Genomic DNA, 25,605 nt, shown 5'->3' with positions numbered 1-25,605 from the left:
TTTATAGGAGTGGATGTGTCACCTGCACAAAATTGAACAGAAATACATTGTACTTTCTTGTCCAAAATATTCTAAACGTTGGCCACCAAATACAGCAGATTTCAGTTTGCTTTGAAAGTGGTCATCAGCGCTATCATTCAAACATTTTGTCTCCATCTCTTTAAGTGCCGTCGTCGCAAAGCATGACTTGACCATATTGTTGCTAATGACGTTTGGGGCAAAGAACAATAACTCTATCATCCAAACCTGATACGATTTCTACTAACCTGATTTGACTGTATCTTGGATATAACACAACGTCATTTTAACAAATAGGAATACAAGATTCTTTTCTGAGGCGGGATAAAACAAAAGCTTTGATAAATGTACTTGATAGAAGTCTATCAAAAAGGCAATAGAACCTTGTACTGATCCCTACACTAGGTAAAACTGAAACAGAAACTTACCTGATTCTACAGGAGATACACTAGGTAAAACAGAAACAGAAACTTACCTGATTCTACAGGAGATACATGTAGGTAAAATAGAACCTGATTCTACAGGAGATACATGTAGGTAACACAGAAACAGAAACTTACCTGATTCTACAGGAGAATAGTCGACTTGGTATCTGCCTCTGTCCTTCGTCACCTTGGCCTTGACCTTGTTGCCTGATGGCGCTATAATAAAATATTTTCATCTCTCTCAATCCTTTCCTCAGCTATTTCAACAAATGTAAGAATATAAGATACATCCTCTGATCTGGATTTCCGCCCCTTAAGCCATAAGGGTGTATAGCAATTAAATGTCAGAATCTAAGGCCTACTGGTAAATTTTTTGTGTATGATCATGTTTTTGGTTTGGTCCACTTAACCAATATTCATCCTTTATCAATATAACAAGACTAAGCTAGACTTTTAATCCTAGATGGAAAAATGTTCATAACACAAAGATGGAGATGGGTCTTTTAAATATACACAGATTAAATAGATAAAATATAATTGGTAAATTTAGTTCTAAATCTCTCTAGGAGGCTTGGGATATTTTTTTTAACGTAAAAAGATTGCCATGATTTATATCCATGTCCCTTGATTCAAAATGTAAACTGTGTTTTTATAAAAGAATTTAGATTTTTTAAGATCAAACTTAAAATTAAATTTGTATTACTACAAGATTGAAATAGTCATGATTAAATTGCAAGAAAAAAATAATTTAACTTTTCTTCAATAACTAATAAATGTTTGACCTACTTCAAACTTTTACAAAATCAAATATGTTAATACCCAAAATAATAGGTACATGTATATTGATGGACATTTAAATAAAGCATAACATTAAATAAGTTTCATCTTTCCTACAAAAACCAAACTATGTGACAGTCAAGTTAGAAGCTGAGTATGATGCTCTTCATGCAAGATAATATGATAATAACACTAACTAAGACATTCACCGAACTTAAAATATGGCAGCTGTGTACAATGTCATTAAATAAATGGCATGCTAGATAATCACCAACATGAGCACGACAACGAGTAGATGGATGGTAAATTCCATAATACTTCATATTTCTGTACATTGGATTTTTAAGTCAATTCAAAAATAATATCAAATGAAATATGAATGGTTTACAATATTTTTTTTTTTTTTTTTCATGTTTAAAGAGAAATCCACTTTGAACTTTTATGATCTGATCATGCATTCATAAAAAATAGTATGTTATATGCAGGTTTGAATTTTTTTTATAATTAAGGTATTTTTATTTAATTTAAATATCAGTAGAGGAATACATATATATGAAATGCAGAAAAAAATTAGCTATAAATATTTTTTTCTTTTTTGAAATACATTTTTGAGAAAGGCTTTATATAAGACTAAGCAAATATGTATAAATACATGCATGCAATTCATGCAAAATAATTATTGAGAGGAAATCACCATCCTTCCACTATTATTAACCAATCATATCATTCAGAACTATTCTACCCAGACTTACCTCACTAAAGCACCAATCAAATTACATCAACCCAGTGAGTGCAGTACAGTGATGGGTGCAGATCTTCATGCTTCGTTATGATTGGCCAGTAGAAAAGTTTTCAATTTAAAAATAAAAGCCAGAGTATTTATACGGTAGATTGTCATCAACAGCACCACGACCAAAGCCTGCAAGGCCGACGTCTCTATAGAGAATTACTATCCAGAATATATCAACAATCGCCGTAGCCGTATCTGGCACTGACTGCTTCAGATTATATGACGAAAATTAGAGGCAAGGTTTCTGCCGTATTCTTGCCTTAGCTGCTTTAGATGACGGAAATTAGTGGTAAGGTTTTTCATGTTTATCTTCATTGAGTATAGGAACAAGATGCTAATATGTTATTGATATTAATTTCTCTGTTGTTGGTTTAGAGGAGGAACACGATGCATATAAACCTGTTAGAGGCATGCAGTAGCTTAGATGTTACTCTGTTAGATTATCAGTCTCACTGGCAATTCAATTTCATTTAAATATTTTCTTTGTTAATTGTCAATCATATGATAAGTCTAGTTCTCGTGCCTGAATTCCAATAGTGTGAACCATCATTTGAATTGTACATTTGTTGTTCATAAACACCAGGTAATCAAGGTGATTGTGTGTACACTGATAACCCAAGACATGCCATCCTAAAACAGGTGACACACATATTCTACCAGATCTGTGAGTAAAACATCTTTAACAGAAAATTTGTGACAAATCAAAAATACTCATAACAATAAAGGAAATATACTGTATTCTGTCTTTGGTAAATATTACATATATATTTGCTTTTGTAGGTAAGTATTGATAATGTAAAGTGGATTATAATCAAGTTATCTCCCCTTGATAATGTAAAGTGGATGTAATAAAGTAATCTCCCCCTTGATAATATAAAGTAGATTATAATTAAGTTATCTCCCCTTGATAATGTAAAGTGCATGCAACAAATTAATCTCCCCTTGATAATGTAAAGTAGATGTATTCAACGTACCAAAAAGTAAATATTTAGGGTAATAGCCATCATAGTAATATTTTCCTTGTTTTCATGGTTCCACAGTGTTATATTAATAACATGCAGGAGTTCTACATCATTTAGGATTTTGTGATGATGAAGTCATTTTGTTTCTTTCTTTTTTAATTAAATTGCTGAACATTAATTAATGATAAACTCATTGATCCTGGTTATCTGGATGGTTATTTAATTTTTCAGAAAAAGAATCGTCACAAAATCTATTCAATGTATGTAGAAATTTTATCATTTAGAGTATATTTTATCAACAGTAGACCAACTACCCAACGTCTGACATTGTAATGATCTCGGTAATCAACCTGTACTGTTCGTTGTCAGACATCTAGCAATAGGTTACTGTCATGATTAATCAGTTATTGTCACACAATTTGGTCATTCATATGTCATCAAAAAATATCAACTATATTAATCTTAAAACAATATAAAAATGTAAGAAAAGAAAGTATAATAAATCTCCCAATTCCTCAAACAGGAACGTCTTTAGTGAGCCATGTAGTAGGAGAAATGGCAACACTTAGTTACCAGTGTTTTATTATGGACCAGAAAGTCATTGGTGTTATTAACATGGAGTAATCATTATTACAAGGTTTCTTCAAAATCATTACACTCAGATAACCATTACTAACAGGACACTAAACCAATTTATTCTGAATGAAGAGAGGATTACACATTTACCAGGGTTATCATACACATCACTCATGGTTGTCAACGTACCATTGTATACTGGGTTATAACAAGGATACAGGGTTATCACAAGGATATTTGGGTATAACAAGTTACCTGGGTTATCATACACATCAATTAGGGTTATAAACATACCATTGGATACTGTGTTATAACAAGGCTACAGGGGTATAACAAGTTACCAGGGTTGTCACAAGAATACAGGGGTATCACAAGTTACCAGGGTTGTCACAAGGATACAGGAGTATAACAAGTTACCAGGGTTGTCACAAGGATACAGGAGTATAACAAGTTACCAGGGTTGTCACAAGGATACAGTACAAGGATACAGGAGTATAACAAGTTACCAGGGTTGTCACAAGGATACAGGAGTATAACAAGTTACCAGGGTTGTCACAAGGATACAGGAGTATAACAAGTTACCAGGGTTGTCACAAGGATACAGGGGTATAACAAGTTACCAGGGTTGTCACAAGAATACAGGAGTATAACAAGTTACCAGGGTTGTCACAAGGATACAGGAGTATAACAAGTTACCAGGGTTGTCACAAGGATACAGAAGTATAACAAGTTACCAGGGTTGTCACAAGGATACAGGAGTATAACAAGATACCAGGGTTGTCACAAGGATACAGGGGTATAACAAGTTACCAGGGTTGTCACAAGGAAACACGGGTATAACAAGTTACCAGGGTTGTCACACTCTTTCAAGTCATCATAATCTATCTGGATTGTCATAAGGTACCAGGGCTACCGTCGGGTACTTTAAGGGTTTTCATAAGGTACAAGGGTTATCAAGATACCAGAGTTATCAAATGATACCGCAGAGTTACAAGATGATACCAGGGTTATCAAGATAACAGAGTTATCAAATGATATCCTAGAGTTACCAGACGATACCAATGTTATCATAGATTGTCGTGGTTATCATAAGATACCAGGGTTATCACAGGGTACCAGAGTTATCACGAGGTACCAGGGTTATCACAAGGTACCAGGGTTATCATAAGGTTGCAGGGTTATTATAAGATATGTTTTATAAGGTTGCAGGGTTATCATGAGGAACCAGGGTTATTTTAACATACCAGGGAAATCAAGATACCAGGGTTATCAAAAAGTACCAGGGTTATCACAAAGTACAAGGGTTATCACAAGGTACCAGGGTTATCATAAGATATTGGGGTATCATTAGGTACCTTGTTTATAAAAAGGTACCAAGGTTATCATAATGTAACCAAGATTATTGCACTTGGTTGTAGGGTTATTTCCTTATAAGGGTTATTTTATAGGACCAATAACAAGATTACAATATTAATCAATATTTCACACTGCCATGATTAGCATGTGTGACTTGGATGATAAATAGATGGCTTTGTGTAGTTGTGGCAGATTTTAGCAGATTGTGACCACTGTTGTTGTCTTAACCCAGACATAATAAGATGTAGATGGCAATTGGACGAGAAAGTGCCTTTCGCGTTTCCAGTCAGGGTTCAATTCCCAGCAAGGACATACAAAATGTCAAGGGTCATCTGGATGTGAGTTTTCTCCAGGCACTCTGGATTCCTAAAACTTGCATCCTTACATCTGAGCCATTAATATGATAAGCCTCCTTACATCTGAGCCATTAAGATGATAAGTACAAGTTGTATTATTTATATTACAATTGATGAAATGTATATGGCCAGTATCTAGTAGTTAGACACTAAATGACTACCTAATCTGTACGCTATATATAAAACCACTACCAGCCACATACCCCAGCAGTTTTAGTATATGGCAGCTCATCATTCAAACTCATACACCAATACACCAGTACTCATACCACAGCTCTCACATTACAACTACACACATCAACACTCACTCTCACCTCTCACACCTGACTCCCCACATTCATACTAACACCTACCCATGATTTCCACGTCCACGTTGCCGGACCCAGATCCTTGTGTGTCGACCACAAAGCTGGCCGTACGATTCACTGGCACCAAACTAAGGCCGTCTCCAGAAACAGTGACCTGGCCAGAATCTACAATCTCCAGTGTGAAGGGAGAACCTGAAATGGTACCCTTGTAATTACCAACCGTGTACTAACCCGAGAGGTTGTTTGCACAAGACATTCGAAGATTTAGAAAATGAAGTTATATCACTGTAGTTAATCACAAAATAGTACATTAATAGATTACAAATATCCTACTTTTCAATTAAATATTTTCTTTGTTTTCTTTACCAGATGTACAATTTTTGTTAATATTTGTATTTTACCTCCAGTTCATTCAAAGTTGACCTTGATCCTGTATACTGACCTTTAACCTCTGTTATTACAAAAATCCATGACCTTATATACTGACCTCTAACCTCTGTTATTTCAGTAAACCTTGACCCTGTACTGACCTCTATGTCATTAAAATAAATCTTGACCTTGTATACTGACCTCTGACCTCTATGTCGTTGAAGTAGACCTCGACCCTGTAGGTGCCTGCCCCCTCGGGTGTGAAGTCTATACTGTACAGCCCAACACGGTCCTGGTGGATGTAGGACGGAACATGTGAACCATTACACGACACCTGTACAGTTACCTCCCCTGTTCCTGCCTCCGAGGTGTCAGCTGTACCAATGGGAAAGTGGACATTAGGTGACTTGTTATATATGATAAAACTGTTGAAACTTTAATCACAGACACATTCTTTTATCATTTTCACCTCAGAAATTGTTTCCAAGAAGCCTTTTTATTATAGAGGCAAGTTCTCCATTACAAATGTAGAATGAAATATACTGCGAGCTCACAGACCACTCGAGTGCCCAAACCACTCACCATGGAATTTGAGGCCGGTACCAACAGCTCCTCCTTCCAATCCATACACTCTGATCCTTGAGGGATCAAACACAGTCACATTGAATGGACTGTCCGAAATATGTTCTCCGTCATACAGTACGGACACCTGCCAGATACCTGGAAAACAAACAACATTAGTTGTACCGTATATGACTTTGTATTTTGTATCATATATGAAATGACGTTTACTGCGACATTGGATGAGTACACATGGCAGCATTCTGCTGTAATGAAAGAAAGTGATAAAATATCAACTGTTACGAAATGTTTTTGTTTCAAATTTTTTGATGTGTTTGAGCTATGTTAAGATTGGCTTTTTTCTAGCAATCATGTCAAGTCTAAACACATTTACGGAGGAACACTTGGGATTCACTCACCAACTTCTGATGGTGTGAAGTGCATCACGTAATTGCCATTACGATAGACAGCAGATAAGTTCTGTGTGCGTCCAGTAGGAGCCCGGGCCTCACACTGGATGTCACCCTGTCCTGCACTGGTCACATCAACCTAAACAATGAAACACGATTTGTATTATCATGTAAAACTAAAACACATTTATCATCTCACTACTCATTTATTATACATATATGTCAGTTTTAAAACATGTTTTCATGAATCGTCACAATGTCAGAGTTTAAATATAAATACTGATGTGAATTTTAGTCACAATGGTTTTTCTTTTTTTTTGTATTCTGGGTAGTTCTTTGGTATTTTTTTCAAAAAACAAAATTTAAAACTATTTCTGTAAAAGGACCAGGATGCTGATCTGTACCGTCTACAGGTAAGTTAACTAGGTAGCATATTTACCAATGAACTTGGCTTCCTCTGCCTATATGTGCTGTAAATGATTGTATTACTGACCTTTAGTTCGGAGATGAGACCAGCCGAGCACCTGTCCGGACCGATGTACCTGACCCTTGACCTATCAGCGACGACCTTGAAGGATACTGGACATCCAACAATGAGAGAGTTCTCACAGTAAACATTCAGCTAAAAAAACAAACATTTTACATTTGATATAGGGTTTAAATATGTGGATCATGTAATGATGAAGTAGATTAACCTTGTGGGCAAGGCTGGATGTCACTTAATAATGGGTTTGGTTGGTTGATATGTCAGGTTATGATGTCAGTTTAAAACTCACCAACCTCTGTCTGTGCTTTAGTTATTGCTCTGTATACGTTTTCAACTTTCAACCCAGAGGTAGAAGGTTGCTGTAACCTCTCATTTACAACAAATATGATCCATTATCAATAAAAGATTTTTTGTGCATGAATCAGAAATTTTTTCTGTGATATTCTGTAAGGATGGGAACTTGATGATATGTGAAGAAAAGGGGATATCTAAAATTATTAAATGAAGTGTGAAATGTTATTTTAGTAGGTATGAGTCTCACCCTGTGGTGGCCGGTCTCTGTAGGAGTAAAGGTTCCTGTAGCCCGACTTCCCACCCAGTTAAAGTTAACTGTAGGGTTTGAGTCAGGTCCCTTAATCTCAGCACGCACATCAGACGAAACCAGCTCAGGATCATCAATACGAAGCGAGAAATCAGCCTGGAAAAGGAGACAAAAGAGTTCACAAAATAAAGCTGACTTCAGTAAAATAGGATTAAATTAAACATTGTAAAACAAATGTATGGATATAAACAAAGATTTTAAATTATCAGATAAGCACCTAATAATTTAGATATATATATATATATATATATATTGTAATATAATGCAATAAAGACAACCAGACACTAAGGAAAACATCCGAATGAAGTTTCACAAAGATATATCAGGATATTTTTCAAAATATGGAGCAAAAGAAACTCTGCAAAAATTACAAAATTTACTATATCAGAATAAAATGATTCACAGTACCTATGACTATGTGTAAATTGCAAGCTCTAAATTCATTTTAACTCATTTGTCCCAGAAATTCCAAATTGGACTGTTCCAACCTTTGAACTAGACAAATGTAAGTTTGTTTTCGGGGGTGATTAAATTAGGAATATGAAAATCACTATGAATACCTCCTGGTCAATGAAGACATTCCTGGGTCCTGCTTCCATGACAACCTTTTCAGCAGCCGAACGGACAGGTTTGAAGTTACTGAAGTAGGCAGCGTATGCCATGATCCCAATGTGGTCGACCTCAGGGTCACACATCTCCTTAGCTGTAAGTATTGGTTCAACTCCGAGTCTACGGGCAGCATCAATACCTGGTCAACACAAAACATGTGACTTTGCAATGAAATTCTATCTAATTTGAAATGCTTATTTTACTTACATTATATATTCCTGAAGTAGATAAGAAAAGACCATATTTCCTTGATGTTTTGTCACTTTGCATTAGGGCCACAGTGGTCAAGTTGTCTAGATGTCCTGACATTACCACAAGCCCTCCACCTCTGGATTGTGAGTCTGAATCCCATGTGGAGCAGTTTCCCGGCTAAAACAACAGGTTAGTGTTTTTTCTCTGGGTACTCTGGATTCCCTCCACCATCTAAACCGGACATGTCCTCAAATGACACTGATGATTAATAGGACTTTAAACTAATCAAACCAAATCATTGTGTATGAAGTCTTACCTAACTGTAAGTTTTCCTCTGAACTACCAATAGGAGAAGCAGACTCTCCAAGGGAGGTAACAAGGTTACACAACAGTCTGCCGTCAGCCCAGTCATCCTGTAAGTTATCAACAGTATCGTTAACATCTACAGTGGCATCAGATATATTGGAAACTTTAAACAATGGACTTGAAAAATTCAGTTTATGTTAACTTAATATAAAAAAATCAAGATATTATTATAGAGTAAATGTGCACATGATTCACAATATTATAATCAAATAAATTAAATTGGGAATCAAAAACATCTCATGACATAATTTCATATACTATACAGTAATGATAATAGTAGATACAAAACTAAGAATATTCATTCCATCTCAAAAGTAAACTTTATCATAATATGTTGACATTCTGTCTGTGACAACAGCTTGCAACAAGAGGCCTTGACGGTCACCTGAGTGCAGATACAGAAAGAGCATTGCAAAGTTGGTTCAAATCTGTAAAAAGTATTTACAAATTAGAATAAACGAAAGTTGAACCTCCGTATTAGAATTATTCTTTTTTGTTTTTCATTTTGATAGTTAGTGTATTATGTTACCGAACCTTATGCTTAAAATTCCAATTTGCTTTGCCAACGTTAAACAACAAAACCAAACTAGAAGTCAGTCAGTGTCAGTGATTTTATAAATTTCACTTTTTAATCTATGAAGATTATTTGGTTCCATCAAACCTGTGAATTCAGAAGATTTTTTAAATTTTAGCCTATTTGACCCATTCTGGCCCTTGCCCCTCTGGTCCCTAGGGGTCAGCCAGGACCAATATGGATATTGTGTTGAAATGCTATTTCAGGCTAATAATTCTAACCCAGTTTGACTCATTTCCCATTAAAACTAAGCAAATCATGTTCATAAATGTGTTTTTCCTATGTAAACTATAGTAAATTTGACTCCCTCCCCAGGGGAAAATCCGAGGACCATGAAATCCACACGTTTTGTAAGGGGACTTAAGACCTTTCAATCTATGAAGAGTATTTGTTTTCATTGAATCTGTGAATTCAGAAGAAAGATTTTTGAGTTGCCAATTTGACCCCTTTTGGCCCCGCCACTCTGGTCCCTGGGGGACGGCCAGGACCAATATGGATATGATGTTAAAATGCTATCTCAGGCTAATAATTCTAACCCAGTTTGACTATTTTCCTGTGAAAACAAAGCAAGTAATGTTCATAAATGTGTTTTTCCAATATAAACTATAGTAAATTTGACCCCCTCCCCAGGGGGAAATCTGAGATCCCAGGGACATGAAATTCACAATTTTTGTAAAGGGCCTTAAGACCTTTCAATCTATCAAGAGTATCTGCTTTCATCAAACCTGTGAATTCAGAAGAAGATTTTTGAAGTTTTAGCCTATTTGACCCCGTTTGGCCCCGCCCCTAAGGCCCCTGGGGGTCAGCCAGGACCAATATGGATATGACGATAAAATACTAACTCAGGCTAATAATTCTAACCCAGTTTGACTAATTTCCTATGAAAAATAAGCAAATAACGTTCATAAATGTGTTTTTCCTATATATTAACTATAGTAAACTTGACCCCCTCCCCAGGGGGAAACATGAGACCCCAGGGTCATATAATTCACAATTTTTGTAAAGGACCTTACCACCTTTTCATCTATGAAGAGTATTTGATTCTACCAGTTTCGGAATTTCAGAAGAAGATTTTTGAAGTTTTAGCCTATTTGACCCCTTTTGGCCACGCCCCTAAGGCCCCTGGAGGTCAATCATGGAAAATTTGTTAATAGGATTCAATGACCATCTTATCTGGATAATTCTGACATCATTTAACTAATTTCCTATCATAAATTACCAAATAATGCTTCAAAATGTGTTTTCACTATATAAACTATAGTAAACTTAACCCCCTCCCCAGGGGTAAACTTGAGTCATATAATTCACAATTTTTGTTGAGGGCCTTGAGAATTTTCTATCTATGAAGAGTATTTGATTCTACCACATCTGTGAGTGGAGAAGAAGATTTTTAAAATTTTAGTCATTTTTTCCCCTTTTGGCCCCTTCCACAGCTCCCTGGGGGGTGGGGGTCATATAATTCACAATTTTGATTGGCCTTATGCCTTAGAAGGTTTGTGCAAAATTTCATTGAAATTGCTTCAGCGGTTTGTGAGAAGAAGTCGAAAATTAAAATTGTTTACAAACACACGACAGACGACGGACAAAAGGCGATTAGAATAGGTCACTTGAGACTTCGTCTCAGGTGACCTAAAAACTTTAAAAGTTGCTAAATTAGAAACTTGTTGATGTATGATTAGCCAAGAACTTTTGACATTAGTGTATATAACTTGCTGTGAAGTTCTTATAAACTGGAGACTGGCCATGTGCATAGCTGAGATTGTGTCACACAATTTTATAAACTTACTGTAAAGTTGTTGAAGTTGCCGCTCTTGAGAAGGTTGCGGACCATTGCCCGGGTGGCCATGTAGCCTGGTGAGTCAATCTTCATGAAGTAGGACAAATAGGTCATTCCGGACAGCTCATCCAGATCGGGACTGGACAGATCCTCCGGTCTTACCACTAAGGGGATATCAAAGTGCTTCTTGGCCAGATTCATGGCATTGCTACAGTTGTTTAGGCTGTAGGCGAAGGAAAAACCAACATCACCACACAACTTGAACAGCAAAGGAGTTGCTATATAACTATGATCTTGTCAATTATTTGTTCTAATTCATAATTCAACTTCAGGTACAATTTAACAAAGTACAATATAATATATTGGCATTTAGTGATTTTGAGCGAAACATTTTAGTTGGTAAGATATTTAACATTTAATTATTTCCTACAACATTGATCTGATAACAAAACAGTTGTTTCATGCCAGCTCAGTCAATCATTATTGCAGTCAAAATACTTTTTTGAAATTGGTATTGAATGCAAAGTTTGCGTTCTCTATCACTATGAATGGGGTAGCTCTACCAGGGGAGATAATTCCCTGACTATACATACCTATCACTATGACTGAGGTAGCTATCAGGGGAGATAATTCCCGACTATACACACCTATCACTATGACTGAGGTATCTCTATCAGGGGAGATAATTCCCCAACTATATATACCTATCACTATGACTGAGGTATCTCTATCAGGGGAGATAATTCTCCAACTATACATACCTATCACTATGACTGAGGTATCTCTATCAGGGGAGATAATTCTCCAACTATACATACATATCACTATGACTGAAGTATCTCTACCAGGGGAGATAATTCCCTGACTATACATACCTATCTCTATGACTGAGGTATCTCTATCAGGGGAGATAATTCCCCGACTATACATACCTATCTCTATGACTGAGGTAGCTCTATCAGGGGAGATAATTCCCCAACTATACATACCTATCACTTTGACTGAGGTATCTCTATCACGGGAGATAATTCCCCAACTATATATACCTATCACTATGACTGAGGTAGCTCTATCAGGGGAGATAATTCTCCAACTATACATACCTATCTCTATGACTGAGGTAGCTCTATCAGGGGAGATAATTCCCCCCACAATACATACCTATCACTATGACAGAGGTATCTCTATCAGGGAGATAATTCCCAGACTATACATACCTATCTCTATGACTGAGGTATCTCTATCAGGGGAGATAATTCCCCAACTATACATACCTATCACTATGACTGAGGTATCTCTATCAGGGGAGATAATTCCCCAACTATACATACCTATCACTATGACTGAGGTAGCTCTATCAGGGGAGATAATTCCCCGACTATACATACCTATCACTATGACTGAGGTATCTCTATCAGGGGAGATAATTCCCTGACTACACATACCTATCTCTATGACTGAGAAAGCTCTATCAGGGGAGATAATTCCCCAACTATACATACCTATCACTATGACTGAGGTATCTCTATCAGGGGAGATAATTCCCCAACTATACATACCTATCACTATGACTGAGGTATCTCTATCAGGGGAGATAATTCCCTGACTATACATACCTATCTCTATGACTGAGAAAGCTCTATCAGGGGAGATAATTCCCCAACTATACATACCTATCACTATGACTGAGGTAGCTCTATCAGGGGAGATAATTCCCCCGACTATACATACCTATCACTATGACTGAGGTATCTCTATCAGGGGAGATAATTCCCCCCACAATACATACCTATCACTATGACTGAGGTAGCTCTATCAGGGGAGATAATTCTCCAACTATACATACCTATCACTATGACTGAGGTAGCTCTATCAGGGGAGATAATTCCCCAACTATACATACCTATCACTATGACTGAGGTATCTCTATCAGGGGAGATAATTCCCCCCACTATACATACCTATCACTATGACTGAGGTATCTCTATCAGGGGAGATAATTCCCCCGACTATACATACCTATCACTATGACTGAGGTATCTCTATCAGGGGAGATAATTCCCCCCACTATACATACCTATCGCTATGACTGAGGTAGCTCTATCAGGGGATATAATTCCCTGACTATACATACCTATCGCTATGACTGAGGTATCTCTATCAGGGCAGATAATTCCCTGACTATACATACCTATCGCTATGACTGAGGTAGCGCCAGTTAGAAGCCTCCTCGATGTTTGGGTTGCAGTAGTTTATCAGGGCACTGTGGACAAAAGAACACACAACATGATGCTACTGATTCTTCTACAAAATCTGACACAAATCCTAGTAGCTAAGTTTGCCTTAAGATAAATACTTCATTAACATCGGAAGGATAAGCCAACTTGTTTTTTATGTAATACAAACACATTTCAAATGCATTAACTAATTTACTCCTGAACATTCATAATGAACTATTCCAGCGTTTGAATTTTCTTCAGGGATAAATCAGTATTTTCTGTTAAAAGGTTATAATTACTATGTCATTACATGAAGGACTTTTTACTCTTTAAATTCATGGGTAGACAAATTGATTGATTCTAATCTTTCATGCATATATAATTTCTTTAATTAGCTACATGTAAATATCTTAAACCTTAGATCCTTTGTCAGAACTTACTGAAGTGCCACGCCATCGTTCCAGCATGTTGTGAAATTGGTGATGTTGCATTCTGGGATAACAGCTTTTAACCATGCCAGCATCAACTTTTTGGCAGGAAACTTGGTCTTGCCGATTTGGTATCGTAAAATAAGATGCCATATCAAGCCCAATATTAACTTTAGGTTACCGTTTGAAATGTCGTCACTGCCTGTAAACAGAGAAAAGAGAAAATCAGAATGATTAGGATTCTTCATATTTCTTATTTCATGCCTAATTTTTCACTTTTTCCTGAATTCCTCTAATTACAAAATTTCAATCTCAACTTTATTTTAGTATCTTGTGTATCAGAACCTCAATGAATTGGAAGAGGGGCTGATACCTGGGCACATAAAGGGAATTTGGGCTGACACAACTGGGCCCAGTTTTGTGAACATTCCTTAAATTTAAGGAATCCCTTAAATCAAAATTCTCCTTAGGAAAGCATTACGTATTTGAAGGAAGGCTCGTTAACTTAAAGGTTTTCCTTAACTTTTGTAATGTTTTTCCTATGGAGAATTTAAAGTTAAGGAATATGATCATAAAACTGGGTCCTAAAGAATGGAAGAGTAGCTTATGCATATATGATTCAGAAAGGTGGGTGGGGAATTAATGTGGAGGTGCACTTGGCCAGAAAAGGGGGTGGGGCCCGATACCAGACCTATGGATAGCGGTCGAGCTAGGTGGGGCTTTACATTACACAGTAAAAGGGATGTGGTTGTTACAGGGCCCAGAGGTGGGGATACAAGGTACATTGGCCTAGAGGAGAAGGCGGGGGTTGAAATCATGAATGAGTTATTCAAACACCGTGAGTTATCTGGCAGAGGTAGTTTTCTTTGGTATTCAAGATCATTGCACTAGAGTAATGCAAAGATCAAGTTAGGATTGTCATTTCTAATATGGATATTCCACTCAAACATGACAGAGCATGTCGACAATAAAAAGTATTGTTCGTACCCAGAATAAATATCCTGGTGCATACAAATCGAAGGTTAGGGGTGTAACCTGGCAGATCTAATATGCAGTGATCTAGCTATATATCACCAGCCTTATTTACATATGAGCTGTACATACCTCTACTATGCGACTATAATGACGAATGTTGAGTTTATTTTATTAAAGGATTAGTGGCAGTGTGGATTTTAACACAGACAAACAAACTGTCATTCTAAATAACTTGTCTGGGATAGAGAGAAACACCTGCCATATTCGTCATACAGCATGATAAATATCTATCACGCTACACGGTGAACTTATCAATGTTGTTTTAGAACTTCAGGTAAAGTTCATAATTTCACATGCAGGTATTACCTTTTACCATGTACAAATGTCAAAAGTCAGAATGTTTTAAAAATTGTATACATCTCTGAATACATAAACATAAACTGTCTGGAAAGAGTCATACACCAGACAGTGACTTCCAACCAAGAGGGATTACATTCAAATATCATACATGGTATTAAGTATACTATATTTTATGGACAGGAAAATAACTAAACCATCAAAGCAGAATACATACCATGTAATGTGTGAATGTCTGTTTTGGTAGGTTGTGGTATAAATGTATTGTTTCTTAGAATTTGTAAAACTCGATCAATCTTGACCCTTTTTATAGTCCTATCTCACTTTTATTTATTTATTCATATCTACCCCTGAAGAAACATCAGGAAATTTTTATTCAATAAAATTTAATGTTTTGTTTTAGGTCTTACCTGTAAAAATAACCAACTACGTAGTATGTTAGGTTTGTATGTAAAACGATGATCACTTAGTCACCTGGGTTTGGACTGTATAAATATTTACCAGTCAATGGTAGGGTCACTGTACACACATCTAGACAACAAACTTTCTGCCTCATTGACAGAATTCTCCCTACGGCCTGATCTAGTCACACCAGAGATGATGATCAGTTTACAATGAAATACAGGTACACATAGTCCACGGTCATCCTAACACGAGGTCAAGTAAGGTCAACTAGGTCTTCATGATCAGTAGATTTATTTAGGGAGATTTTGGAAGATTTTATCTAAAGATTAATTTTTTGAAACACTTGTGGAGATTTTGCCATATGAAGAAAAACTGATAAGAACCTATTTGTGATCCTCTGTACATGTATTGTCATAACATGTCTTATCAATAACCAATGTGTGTCTGAAACAATCATTTTTGGAATTTGAAAAGTAACATTTTATACATTTTATAGGTGACCTGAACTGACAATCAGGCCCTACGTTGTTGATAAGAATTTCTCCATTGAATTGTAATACTAATTATCTCCCCTTAACTTTGGAACCGGACAGACAAAAATCGTCAAGGCAAATTTTAATGATACATGAATTTATCATTCAAATACAGCATAGTATTCCAGAGACTGGTGTCATGTTTATGATAGAAAATAAACCACCTAGAAATGATCAGTCCTCCAGAAAATAGCCATTTAAAAATGGAATTTTTCAAAAAGATTTAGGCATTTAACAGCCTAAGCTATAAAGGCTTGGAAACCCACATACCATAGGTAAAATTGCTAGTAAACCTATCAATGTCATAGATCTTGAAGAAAGTTAGTGCAGTTTGAGTCATTCAATAAATTAGACACCAAGATATCTATTCGGTAATCTAGCAATTGAAATATATATCTCATTTTATTCAGCCTAAATCATGAAGTAATCTTGACTGGTTTCTTATTTCAAGACTTCAAGTTCACTCAGTAGCTCCATGAAGTCATTTAAGCAAATTGAAGCGCTTGAATAACAATTGCAAGTAGACAAGACAAATTGAATGAAGCACACTGCTGTATGTTCTGTTGTGCTTACAATATGACATTCATCCCCTATATATATACACAGATAACACATGTAATAGTCTTGGCTGGGTTTATTTCAAACATATTTATAGCTTATATTACCTGGCAGTAGAGCATTTCATGATCTTGTTTTGATTTTTTATCATATATTGTATGATGTGAACTGATTTACACCTTATAACGTAATTATTGTTATTTCATCTACATTTATATATGTAAATTGAAAGGTAAATCTAAATCTATACAATCAAAACAAACTACGTGACATGCTGAAATGGAAAGTCTGTAAATACATGTGTAGTGACCCATTACATCAATATATGAAAGCAAATGTATTAAATTACTACGACATAATTCAGAGTCGCTGGTGCATGAAGAAAACATGAATATGTATGAAGCCATAAAATTCAATGTGTAAAAGCTTCCACATAGTAAATCTATAGATTAATCTGAATTGTTTGGAATCTGCAGACTTGCATTTCCTATCGTACAGGAGTACATAACACCTATTAGAGGGTTTTCAGTAATGACTGTCATTGTACCAGTGTGCTTTTGTTGAAAGTTGTTTTCTATTATGTATATATGTGTATACAGTTGTTAGACCAGTTCTCCAGGTTGCTGAACGTGTTAGTATGTATTTACTCCAAAATAACACATAGATTTAATAGGTCAAGGTTAATGTACATTCTTTCAAGAAAATTTCTGACATGACAATATGTACTTCAATGGAATGAACATTGATTACATAATATCTGGCTTATAGGTATAGTCGATATAAAGGAAGCCACATGATCAACAGGTATAGTACTTAGCAAGTTTCAGGTAACAAAATGTGCAATAATTAGTGTTTTACTACATTGTACGTTGATTGATTTGCGTTCTGGTGACTATAAAATCTAGAGTAGCTTGCATATCAAAACTGATAATTCATGAAAGGATTTTACATCCTATCAACAGCCAGGGTAATGAAAGGATGTAGCCACTAGGTGTGATGATGGAGTAGGAAAACCTGAGTACACAGGAAAAAACCACCTAACAACAGACAGTACCTGGCAACTGCACTAGCCCAATTGGGATTTGAACTTGTGTCCCACAGGTGGAGCGCTTGTAGCTATAGTAATATGTTTCGGCTTCTTAACCACTCTGCCTCGGTGGGGACATTGCAATTGATCCATCCACATTATCAAACTTGACCAACAAATAACTTATATTTTGTATGAAAATGTTTTTTACAGGAATATAGTTAGGATGTGTATATTACATGTACTGTGTACCAAAATGCAAAACAATCAGTTCAGTAAAACGTTTGGTTTTAGTAAAGTTTCTACCTGAAGTGTGCCTGAAGTTTGTTGTTTACGATATATACCATCTGATCACGTGACTAAATTCCCCATAATTCTTGTCCCCTTGTGATAATACCTTATCTTTTGTGCTATATCTAGAACTATACAGCCATACACGAATGGTAAGTCAAACACAGTTGTCCCACTCTGGGATGATGCTGATCTAATTACAGTCAAACCTGTCTAATTAAGACACCAAGACAATATATAGCAAACAGGTCGTTTTGTAGAATAGTCAGTTATGATATATATATCTATGAAGTAAATTACAACAAATGGGATTGATGGCTTTCTCCTCTATAGAGAGCTAGCTGACCTTTATAGACAGGTATCTTTTATAGACAGATGTCATTTATAGACATGTGTCCTTTATAGACAGGTGTCCTTTATAGACAGGTGACCTCTTCAGACAGATGTCCTTTACAGAGAGCTGTATTTTTTTTATACATTATAGACAGTTGTCCTTAATAGACAGATTTGACTGTTCATGTATAATCAAATGTTCTAAGTAATGCAAAGAGTAACAAGCTTTAGTTCAATCATATATATGTGATAATTTTGACATTTCAACATAAAGACTTTTACTGCCAGTGCCAACAATAAACCATATCACCTTATCATCCAAGACATGACAAAACACAATATGGGTGTCATATTATTGTGGGTGTCTATTCTGATTAACAATGGCTATAATCAGGTAATAATATAACAAAAACTAGGCTTGATAATTGTTGTCTTCTGTGGCATGTCTGATTTCAAGTTTCTAATCAGGACAGATAACCTCGTATAAGAACTCTACTGAGAAAATCTTATCAACAACTTTGGGCTTTGTGGCCAGTATAGGGGGAGATCATCTAGTATAAGAACTCGGCTTGGAAAATTGTATCAACAACTTGGGTCTAGCCTGATGGGTGTGTATTGCATTCCTTTAGTATATAAGTGTAAGCTATAGAGCACCTGGACATGCCTGAGGTGCATCCTCTCTGACAGTGGTCATTAATTCACTAAATAGGTGGCCACAAAAACTAGCTTTACAGTACCAAACAGATGAACATACTGACAGGTCTTAAATATGGTCAGTAAAACAGGTCATAAAAACAGGAGATAACATTCTATTGCACAGACTATTTATATTCAGTAACAGCAGTATATAGTGTTAACATGTTCACATAATTCAATTACACATACTATTTATAAAGGACAGAGTCAAGGTATTAAATATAAAGCCATTTATAGGGGACAGAATCATGTAATTCAATTATACAATAATTTATAGGGGACAGAATCGTGTAATTGAATTATATATTAATTCATAGGAGACAGAATCGTGTAATTCAATTATACAGTCATTTATAGGGGACAGAATCGTGTAATTGAATTATATATTAATTCATAGGAGACAGAATCGTGTAATTCAATTATACAGTCATTTATAGGGGACAGAATCGTGTAATTAAATTATATAGTAATCTATAGTGGACAGAATCGTGTAATTCAATTATACAACCATTATAACCATACAACCATTTGTATGGCACAGAATCATGTAATTGACCGATCGCCAGCTGTAATATAGCCACGCCTCGTGCTCACAAACGCACATGTTTCTATTCTATGTCGGAGCAAACATCGTAGCACATACAATACAAAATGCAAAGTCATGTGCGGTTTGATTGACAGCTATACAGCTGGCGATTTGTCAATTCAATCATACAACCATTTATAGGGGACAGAATCATGTAATTCAATCATACAACCATTTATAGGGGACAGAACCATGTAATTCAATCATACAACCATTTATAGGGGACAGAATCATGTAATTCAATCATACAACCATTTATAGGGGACAGAACCATGTAATTCAATCATACAATTATTTATAGGGGACAGAACCATGTAATTCAATCATACAACTATTTATAGGGGACAGAACCATGCAATTCAATCATACAACCATTTACAGGGAGAACAGAATATACAACATTTATGGGACAGAACATTTCAATCATACAACCATTTACAGGAGACAGAACCATGTATTTCAATCATACAATCATTTTACAGATGATAAAGAGCCGCATATCTTAATATGTAACTAATAGATTTGTGTAATTCAATTCTCTGTTATTTGATAAAATATACAGCCATTTGTAGTAGGTAAAGATTGTTTCAAATCATAGTTATCATATAAATACCAAACAAATTGTAGGAAAGTATGCAACCAAATCATGTATTTATACTGTGACTGATAGGGGGATAGAGGCTAGATTCAATTAGTAAAGTCTATTATTAGGACAAAAAAGATAAATAGGGGAAGAATTATGTAGGTCATTAACTTATAAATTAGCTAATTTAATATACTCCACTTCCAGTTAATCCTCTTGTACTTTGAAGGAAAAGGGACCAATAACTAACACTTTAGAAAGGACGACAGGAAATCAATGGAAAACCATTTTCATATCAGTTATTTGACACTCATCTTATAGATTACAATTACTGAATAAAGAAAATATTTTCTATACATTATGCAGGCACTATAGGTACAAACCAGTGTTTCTGCAGGTATCAACATTTTAGAGAAATAATCTTTATGGAAAAATATGTTATATATGATATATGAAATGCTTAAAAAACTTAAATGTTGTACGATGTCACCTTAGTATGTATACATTTGTAATGGAGGGTGTATCTGTTTTACCTGTAAATCAAGGTCTTCTTTCTAACTATACATCACCTCCACACCCCGGGGCCTGTACAAATTTGCCCAGGTAAATAACAACAACCTGTCTTTGTTTTAAGGGAAACTTATAATACACAGACGATAACTAGGCAGATCGAAATAAAGATCTCCAGTATATAGCTTCTCTAGGGGTTAATCCCATCTTCACACCTGTCACCTACGGTCTGATCAACCCTGTTATCTACCTGTCTACAATATACAGGTAAATTACCAAAACAGTATACAGGTGAAGAGTCTGACGATGATATTACCTGTTGATGATGTTACCTGTATCTGATCAAACGAGAACTGTAACCAGTCCAACTAGCATGGGGAGGTATGACAGCTGGACAAGATACCCCCCCCCCCCCCATCCGCCAATCTCCTAATATCCTATCCGCCACCCTCTTCCCATTCAAGATGTTTTCATTACAAATATCTTATATTGCTACATTATAATACTTTAGTACCTGATATTTACACCTGATACACAGGTGTTATCGATTACTGAGGCTGATTTCTTATTTACAACACTTACACCTGTACACATGTTACCTGCACAGGTGTGGTCCGATCATCTAAAAACAAGAACTTACCTATGTTGACCAGGCGTACGTTATCATTGGCGATGGCGGTCAGTGCCAGAGTACAATTCTCCAGGTTCTGATGGTGGTTCAGGGGCTTTTTAATCACACGACCGATTTTCTTTCCTTGTAGAGATTCAATAAGAGCACACAGTAAAACACCATCTTCAAAGGCTGTCTGGAGGTCCTCTACCAATCTACTACTACCCCCGGTCCTAAGTTGTTCATTTACCCAGTTAGTGAACGTGTTTTTCTGTATCAGAATCCATCGGTCAGTCTCACCCCTCATGCTCATGGCAGCATGTCCCTCTCGAGATAACGCCCTGTTTACAAACGACATTTTCACCTGTTTTCTTCCTCAATGTACACAGGTATACTACACTGGACTCAGTCTCAAGTCGGGCCGGTACAGATGAAAGCAGCCCTGTTCCACTATCGATTTGACAGTCAGGTATTTGCCTCTGGCCGCTAATTAACTATCAGATGTCCGAGTCTGCTGTTTCCCGCGGTTGGGCTGCAGACGTTTTCTGTATATCTTAGGACACCAGTTGCACTATACCGAAACCATGTACTAGTATATATGGGTGTGAACAGTGCCTTCCTTCATTGACGTTGAGTGGCTCGCCTGTGTATTCATATTTAAATTATTTCACCAACACAAACCGGTTTACCTATATAGTCAATCAAGCGATACAGGGGCGACTTCCCCGGCTCTATTTTTAGAATGGATTAATATTCGCCCTCTAGTGGAATAGCGTAACCATTTTCTCAACGCCTTACATGAACCAGAGATTTAAATAGATACTATCTAATTACACAAGGTAGCAATAATATGCATACGTGATGTATAATGCGACATAATCTCTAGTATAAATAAAGGATGCTTGACTGAATTAGTCATTATATTTTAAATTATTTATTGACCTTATTCGGTTAGACAAACATATTTTTTATTTATATTAGCAGAAACATATACATGTGTATGTATATGTTTCTGATATTAGTACAAATGTGATGGACATGTAGGTTTTAAACTCATTATCCGTAGAGTCTAGATAAGAAAACACCATTGTAAAAGTTGCTTAAACCTTTCTTTTTTCTTTAGCAAAAGAGAAATGTTTTAAGCAGAACGCACATGCACCTAGAGCCGGACAAAGTCACTTTTAAAATTGTCCTTAAAAAAATGAAAATATGAGTGATACCTACAAAAGCACATAGGGAAAAATTTGCAATGCTTTTAATTTCTAAAAGTAAACTATAAAGAACATGATATTTTCATACTCATCCCTATTTCTCAAGGTCATTATCAGGCCATTATGTTTTCAGTGCACTTGGTTTAATTCCATCTTGAATCAGATGGATTTGATAGATCAAGTATTTAGAATGAGACAAAAAAATGAGATTACAAATTCTCCAGTAACAAAATGGCGTAGCAAAAAATGCTAAAATGATTATTTTTATTTTAGTGTGTACAATCAGCAAAATGCCCAAAATGCTATCCATAGAGTGAGCAAAGAATATGTGTACGCATTTCATACGATCTCTACCCCCTGGACTACCTCACAGTTAAACTTGAGGCAACAGAATTTAGTCCTTTGATGTACATCAAAAGAGACGTATAACGGTACACTGTGGTTGACTGTGTAGCTTTGAGTATTTTAATATATTTTTTGCACGCCTGTGATTGGTTCAGATTTGTTCCCCTGCGCTGCTCTCAGTTTTGCTATGAGATATCGTATGTGACCGGAACCCCTGGAGTAACGAGGATGAAAGTTACCTTGTACTGGAGTGCCCAGTGATACGTGCGCATCCCGAGTCCTAGACTCACAGAATTTTAAAAGGACCCGTGAAATTTCTGGGAATGGGTATCTATAACACTGTGGGACCCATTGTTTTCACAAAAACCATTGAAAAGGACCCACGAAAAATAATCGTAGATTGAACACTAAGTGCCAACGTTTAATTACTTTTAAAAAGACTATTCATGTATATAATAATACACAATACTCTATAAAAACGTCAACACATTAATTAAGTATGTCAATGATTGACATCAACAAAGTAAAGGTCATTGATTTTTATATTAGATATTTCGTTTCTTTAACAAATATGAAAGACAATCTCTAATGTGTATCTATTACAAGAAAAACATTAATATTTGTTAGAGACATTTATTTTATGAAAATGTAAATTTTGTATTTGTTTATGTCTATTGTCTCTTGTTTTTTTCGTTGTATGTTAGGAGATGGCTCTACAAGTTGTTACAGATTTTTCCTGGTCCAGTTGTCTAGAATATGTTTTAACTATAACATTTCTCCACCGCCGACAAATGGTTTTTTTTCACTATCAAAAACAGGAGCAGACGATTTAGTATTTTTCTTCAGTTACAAAAGTTACTTACTTTACACCATTACCACCATTGAAAAGTTTGAGCTTCTAATTTTACTTCAAGCTAAAAATATGAAAAATAATTAATTGCATCCCGAAAAAATTCCGTGACACTATATCTTATATGGAATGAAGTACTGATTGCGCATGCACCAAAGGCGAAATAAATTATTTTGAATTATTTTTTGTGTTAAGTAGGCATATATATACACGATTAAACACCAATTATTGTTCAAATGATTAACATCATTTATCCTGGTCCAGTTGTCTAGAATATGTTTTAACTATAACATTTCTAAAAATGGAAACACCGAGTCAATATGCTATATATTGAACGTCACATGACCATGAAATAGTGGAAAATCCGAGCATATCTAATATACACCAAGGACGTATATGAGCCTTCTCACTTATAAATCCTTGTATACACAAATATGTTGAGTAATATTCATTATCAAATAATATAATTGCGGATGATGGATTATAACAACAAATAAGCATGTAATAATGTGTATTTATATGTAAGCAACCGTCTGAACACAAATTATAGTTAACCTTCATATTTGTAATGCAATGTGACACAAAGTTTTAGAAAGCCCACATGATAGTCTCCAACAGTACTTTTCAATATCACTTTTACCAAAATCACCGTTATATAAAGAGGTCAAATAAAGATGTTACATAATTGATCTTCTACACAGTTTTATTATACTGTAATCTGCCTGCAGGTTTTGTTTCGATGACCGTTGACGAAAGAGTGACTTAACTTCAGACTGATAATAGAACGGCGGATTATAATTCTAGAATACGCGCACGGAATAAAACAACTGTCTGATAATAATACATGTAACATGAAACTGAAATATCTAGCAGATGTCCAAAACATCGGCGGTCTGGTCCGCCGTACTCCGTGCACATGTCAATATTTTGAGATATTACACATGAATAGTAATCAGGAATATTTGAAAAGAGTAGAATATATTTACTTAAAGATGCTCCACCGCTGACAAATGTTATTTTTACACTATCAAAAACAGGAGCAGACGATTTTGTATTTTTCTTCAGTTAAAAAAGTTACTTACTTTACACCATTACCACCATTGAAAAGTTTGAGCTTCTAATTTTACTTCAAGTTAAAAATATGAAAAATAATTAATTGCATCCCGAAAAAATTCCGTGGCACTATATCTTTTATAGAATGAAGTAATGATTGCGCATGCACCAAAGGCAAAACAAATTATTTCATGTTAGTTTTTGTGTTAATTAGGCATATATATATACACGATTAAACACCAATTATTGTTCAAATGATGAATATCATTTATGCTCTGTCGGCGGTGGAGCATCTTTAAAGCTATAAGTGCCGTATTTGTCATAGTCACGAATCAAGGAGAGCTTTTAATATGTTATTCAACTCCAAAAGTTACCAACATTTTGAGAATTACAATACTTACAATGTATATGTTTTAATTTTACAACTACAAAAAAGAGCTCAAAATGATTTTTGGCAGTACTGCCAAAAATCATTATACTAACATCTACAGTGTAGTGAAATGAGTACATACGATCAGACC

At 35.6% G+C, this 25,605-nt stretch overlaps 1 protein-coding gene across 5 annotated transcripts in view; it reads right to left on the bottom strand.

Annotated features, from left to right (window-relative positions):
* The window catches only part of LOC138306839 (filamin-B-like), a 68,477-nt gene extending 46,211 nt beyond the window's left edge, over positions 1 to 22,266 (bottom strand). For 2 of the 5 annotated variants that reach the window (XM_069247333.1, XM_069247334.1), the window contains exons 1-13: positions 21,656 to 22,266; positions 14,174 to 14,363; positions 13,706 to 13,777; positions 11,524 to 11,737; positions 9,114 to 9,210; positions 8,557 to 8,744; positions 7,937 to 8,092; positions 7,402 to 7,530; positions 6,918 to 7,047; positions 6,520 to 6,657; positions 6,139 to 6,312; positions 5,614 to 5,760; positions 579 to 659 (exon numbers count right to left, since the gene is read on the bottom strand). In XM_069247333.1, the coding sequence (XP_069103434.1) occupies positions 579 to 659; positions 5,614 to 5,760; positions 6,139 to 6,312; positions 6,520 to 6,657; positions 6,918 to 7,047; positions 7,402 to 7,530; positions 7,937 to 8,092; positions 8,557 to 8,744; positions 9,114 to 9,210; positions 11,524 to 11,737; positions 13,706 to 13,777; positions 14,174 to 14,363; positions 21,656 to 21,983 (2,044 nt within the window). In that variant the 5' untranslated portion in view covers positions 21,984 to 22,266. The remainder of the gene's footprint in view (positions 1 to 578; positions 660 to 5,613; positions 5,761 to 6,138; positions 6,313 to 6,519; positions 6,658 to 6,917; positions 7,048 to 7,401; positions 7,531 to 7,936; positions 8,093 to 8,556; positions 8,745 to 9,113; positions 9,211 to 11,523; positions 11,738 to 13,705; positions 13,778 to 14,173; positions 14,364 to 21,655) is intronic. The other 3 variants (XM_069247336.1, XM_069247337.1, XM_069247335.1) reach the window with 2 other exon arrangements.
* Positions 22,267 to 25,605: the final 3,339 nt, after the last annotated feature.

This window comes from Argopecten irradians, chromosome 14, assembly GCF_041381155.1.
Source record: "Argopecten irradians isolate NY chromosome 14, Ai_NY, whole genome shotgun sequence".
NCBI classification, from domain to species: Eukaryota; Metazoa; Mollusca; class Bivalvia; order Pectinida; family Pectinidae; genus Argopecten; species Argopecten irradians.
Note: the sequence above shows the minus strand (reverse complement) of the source record. Positions and strands in the feature narration are given on the sequence as shown.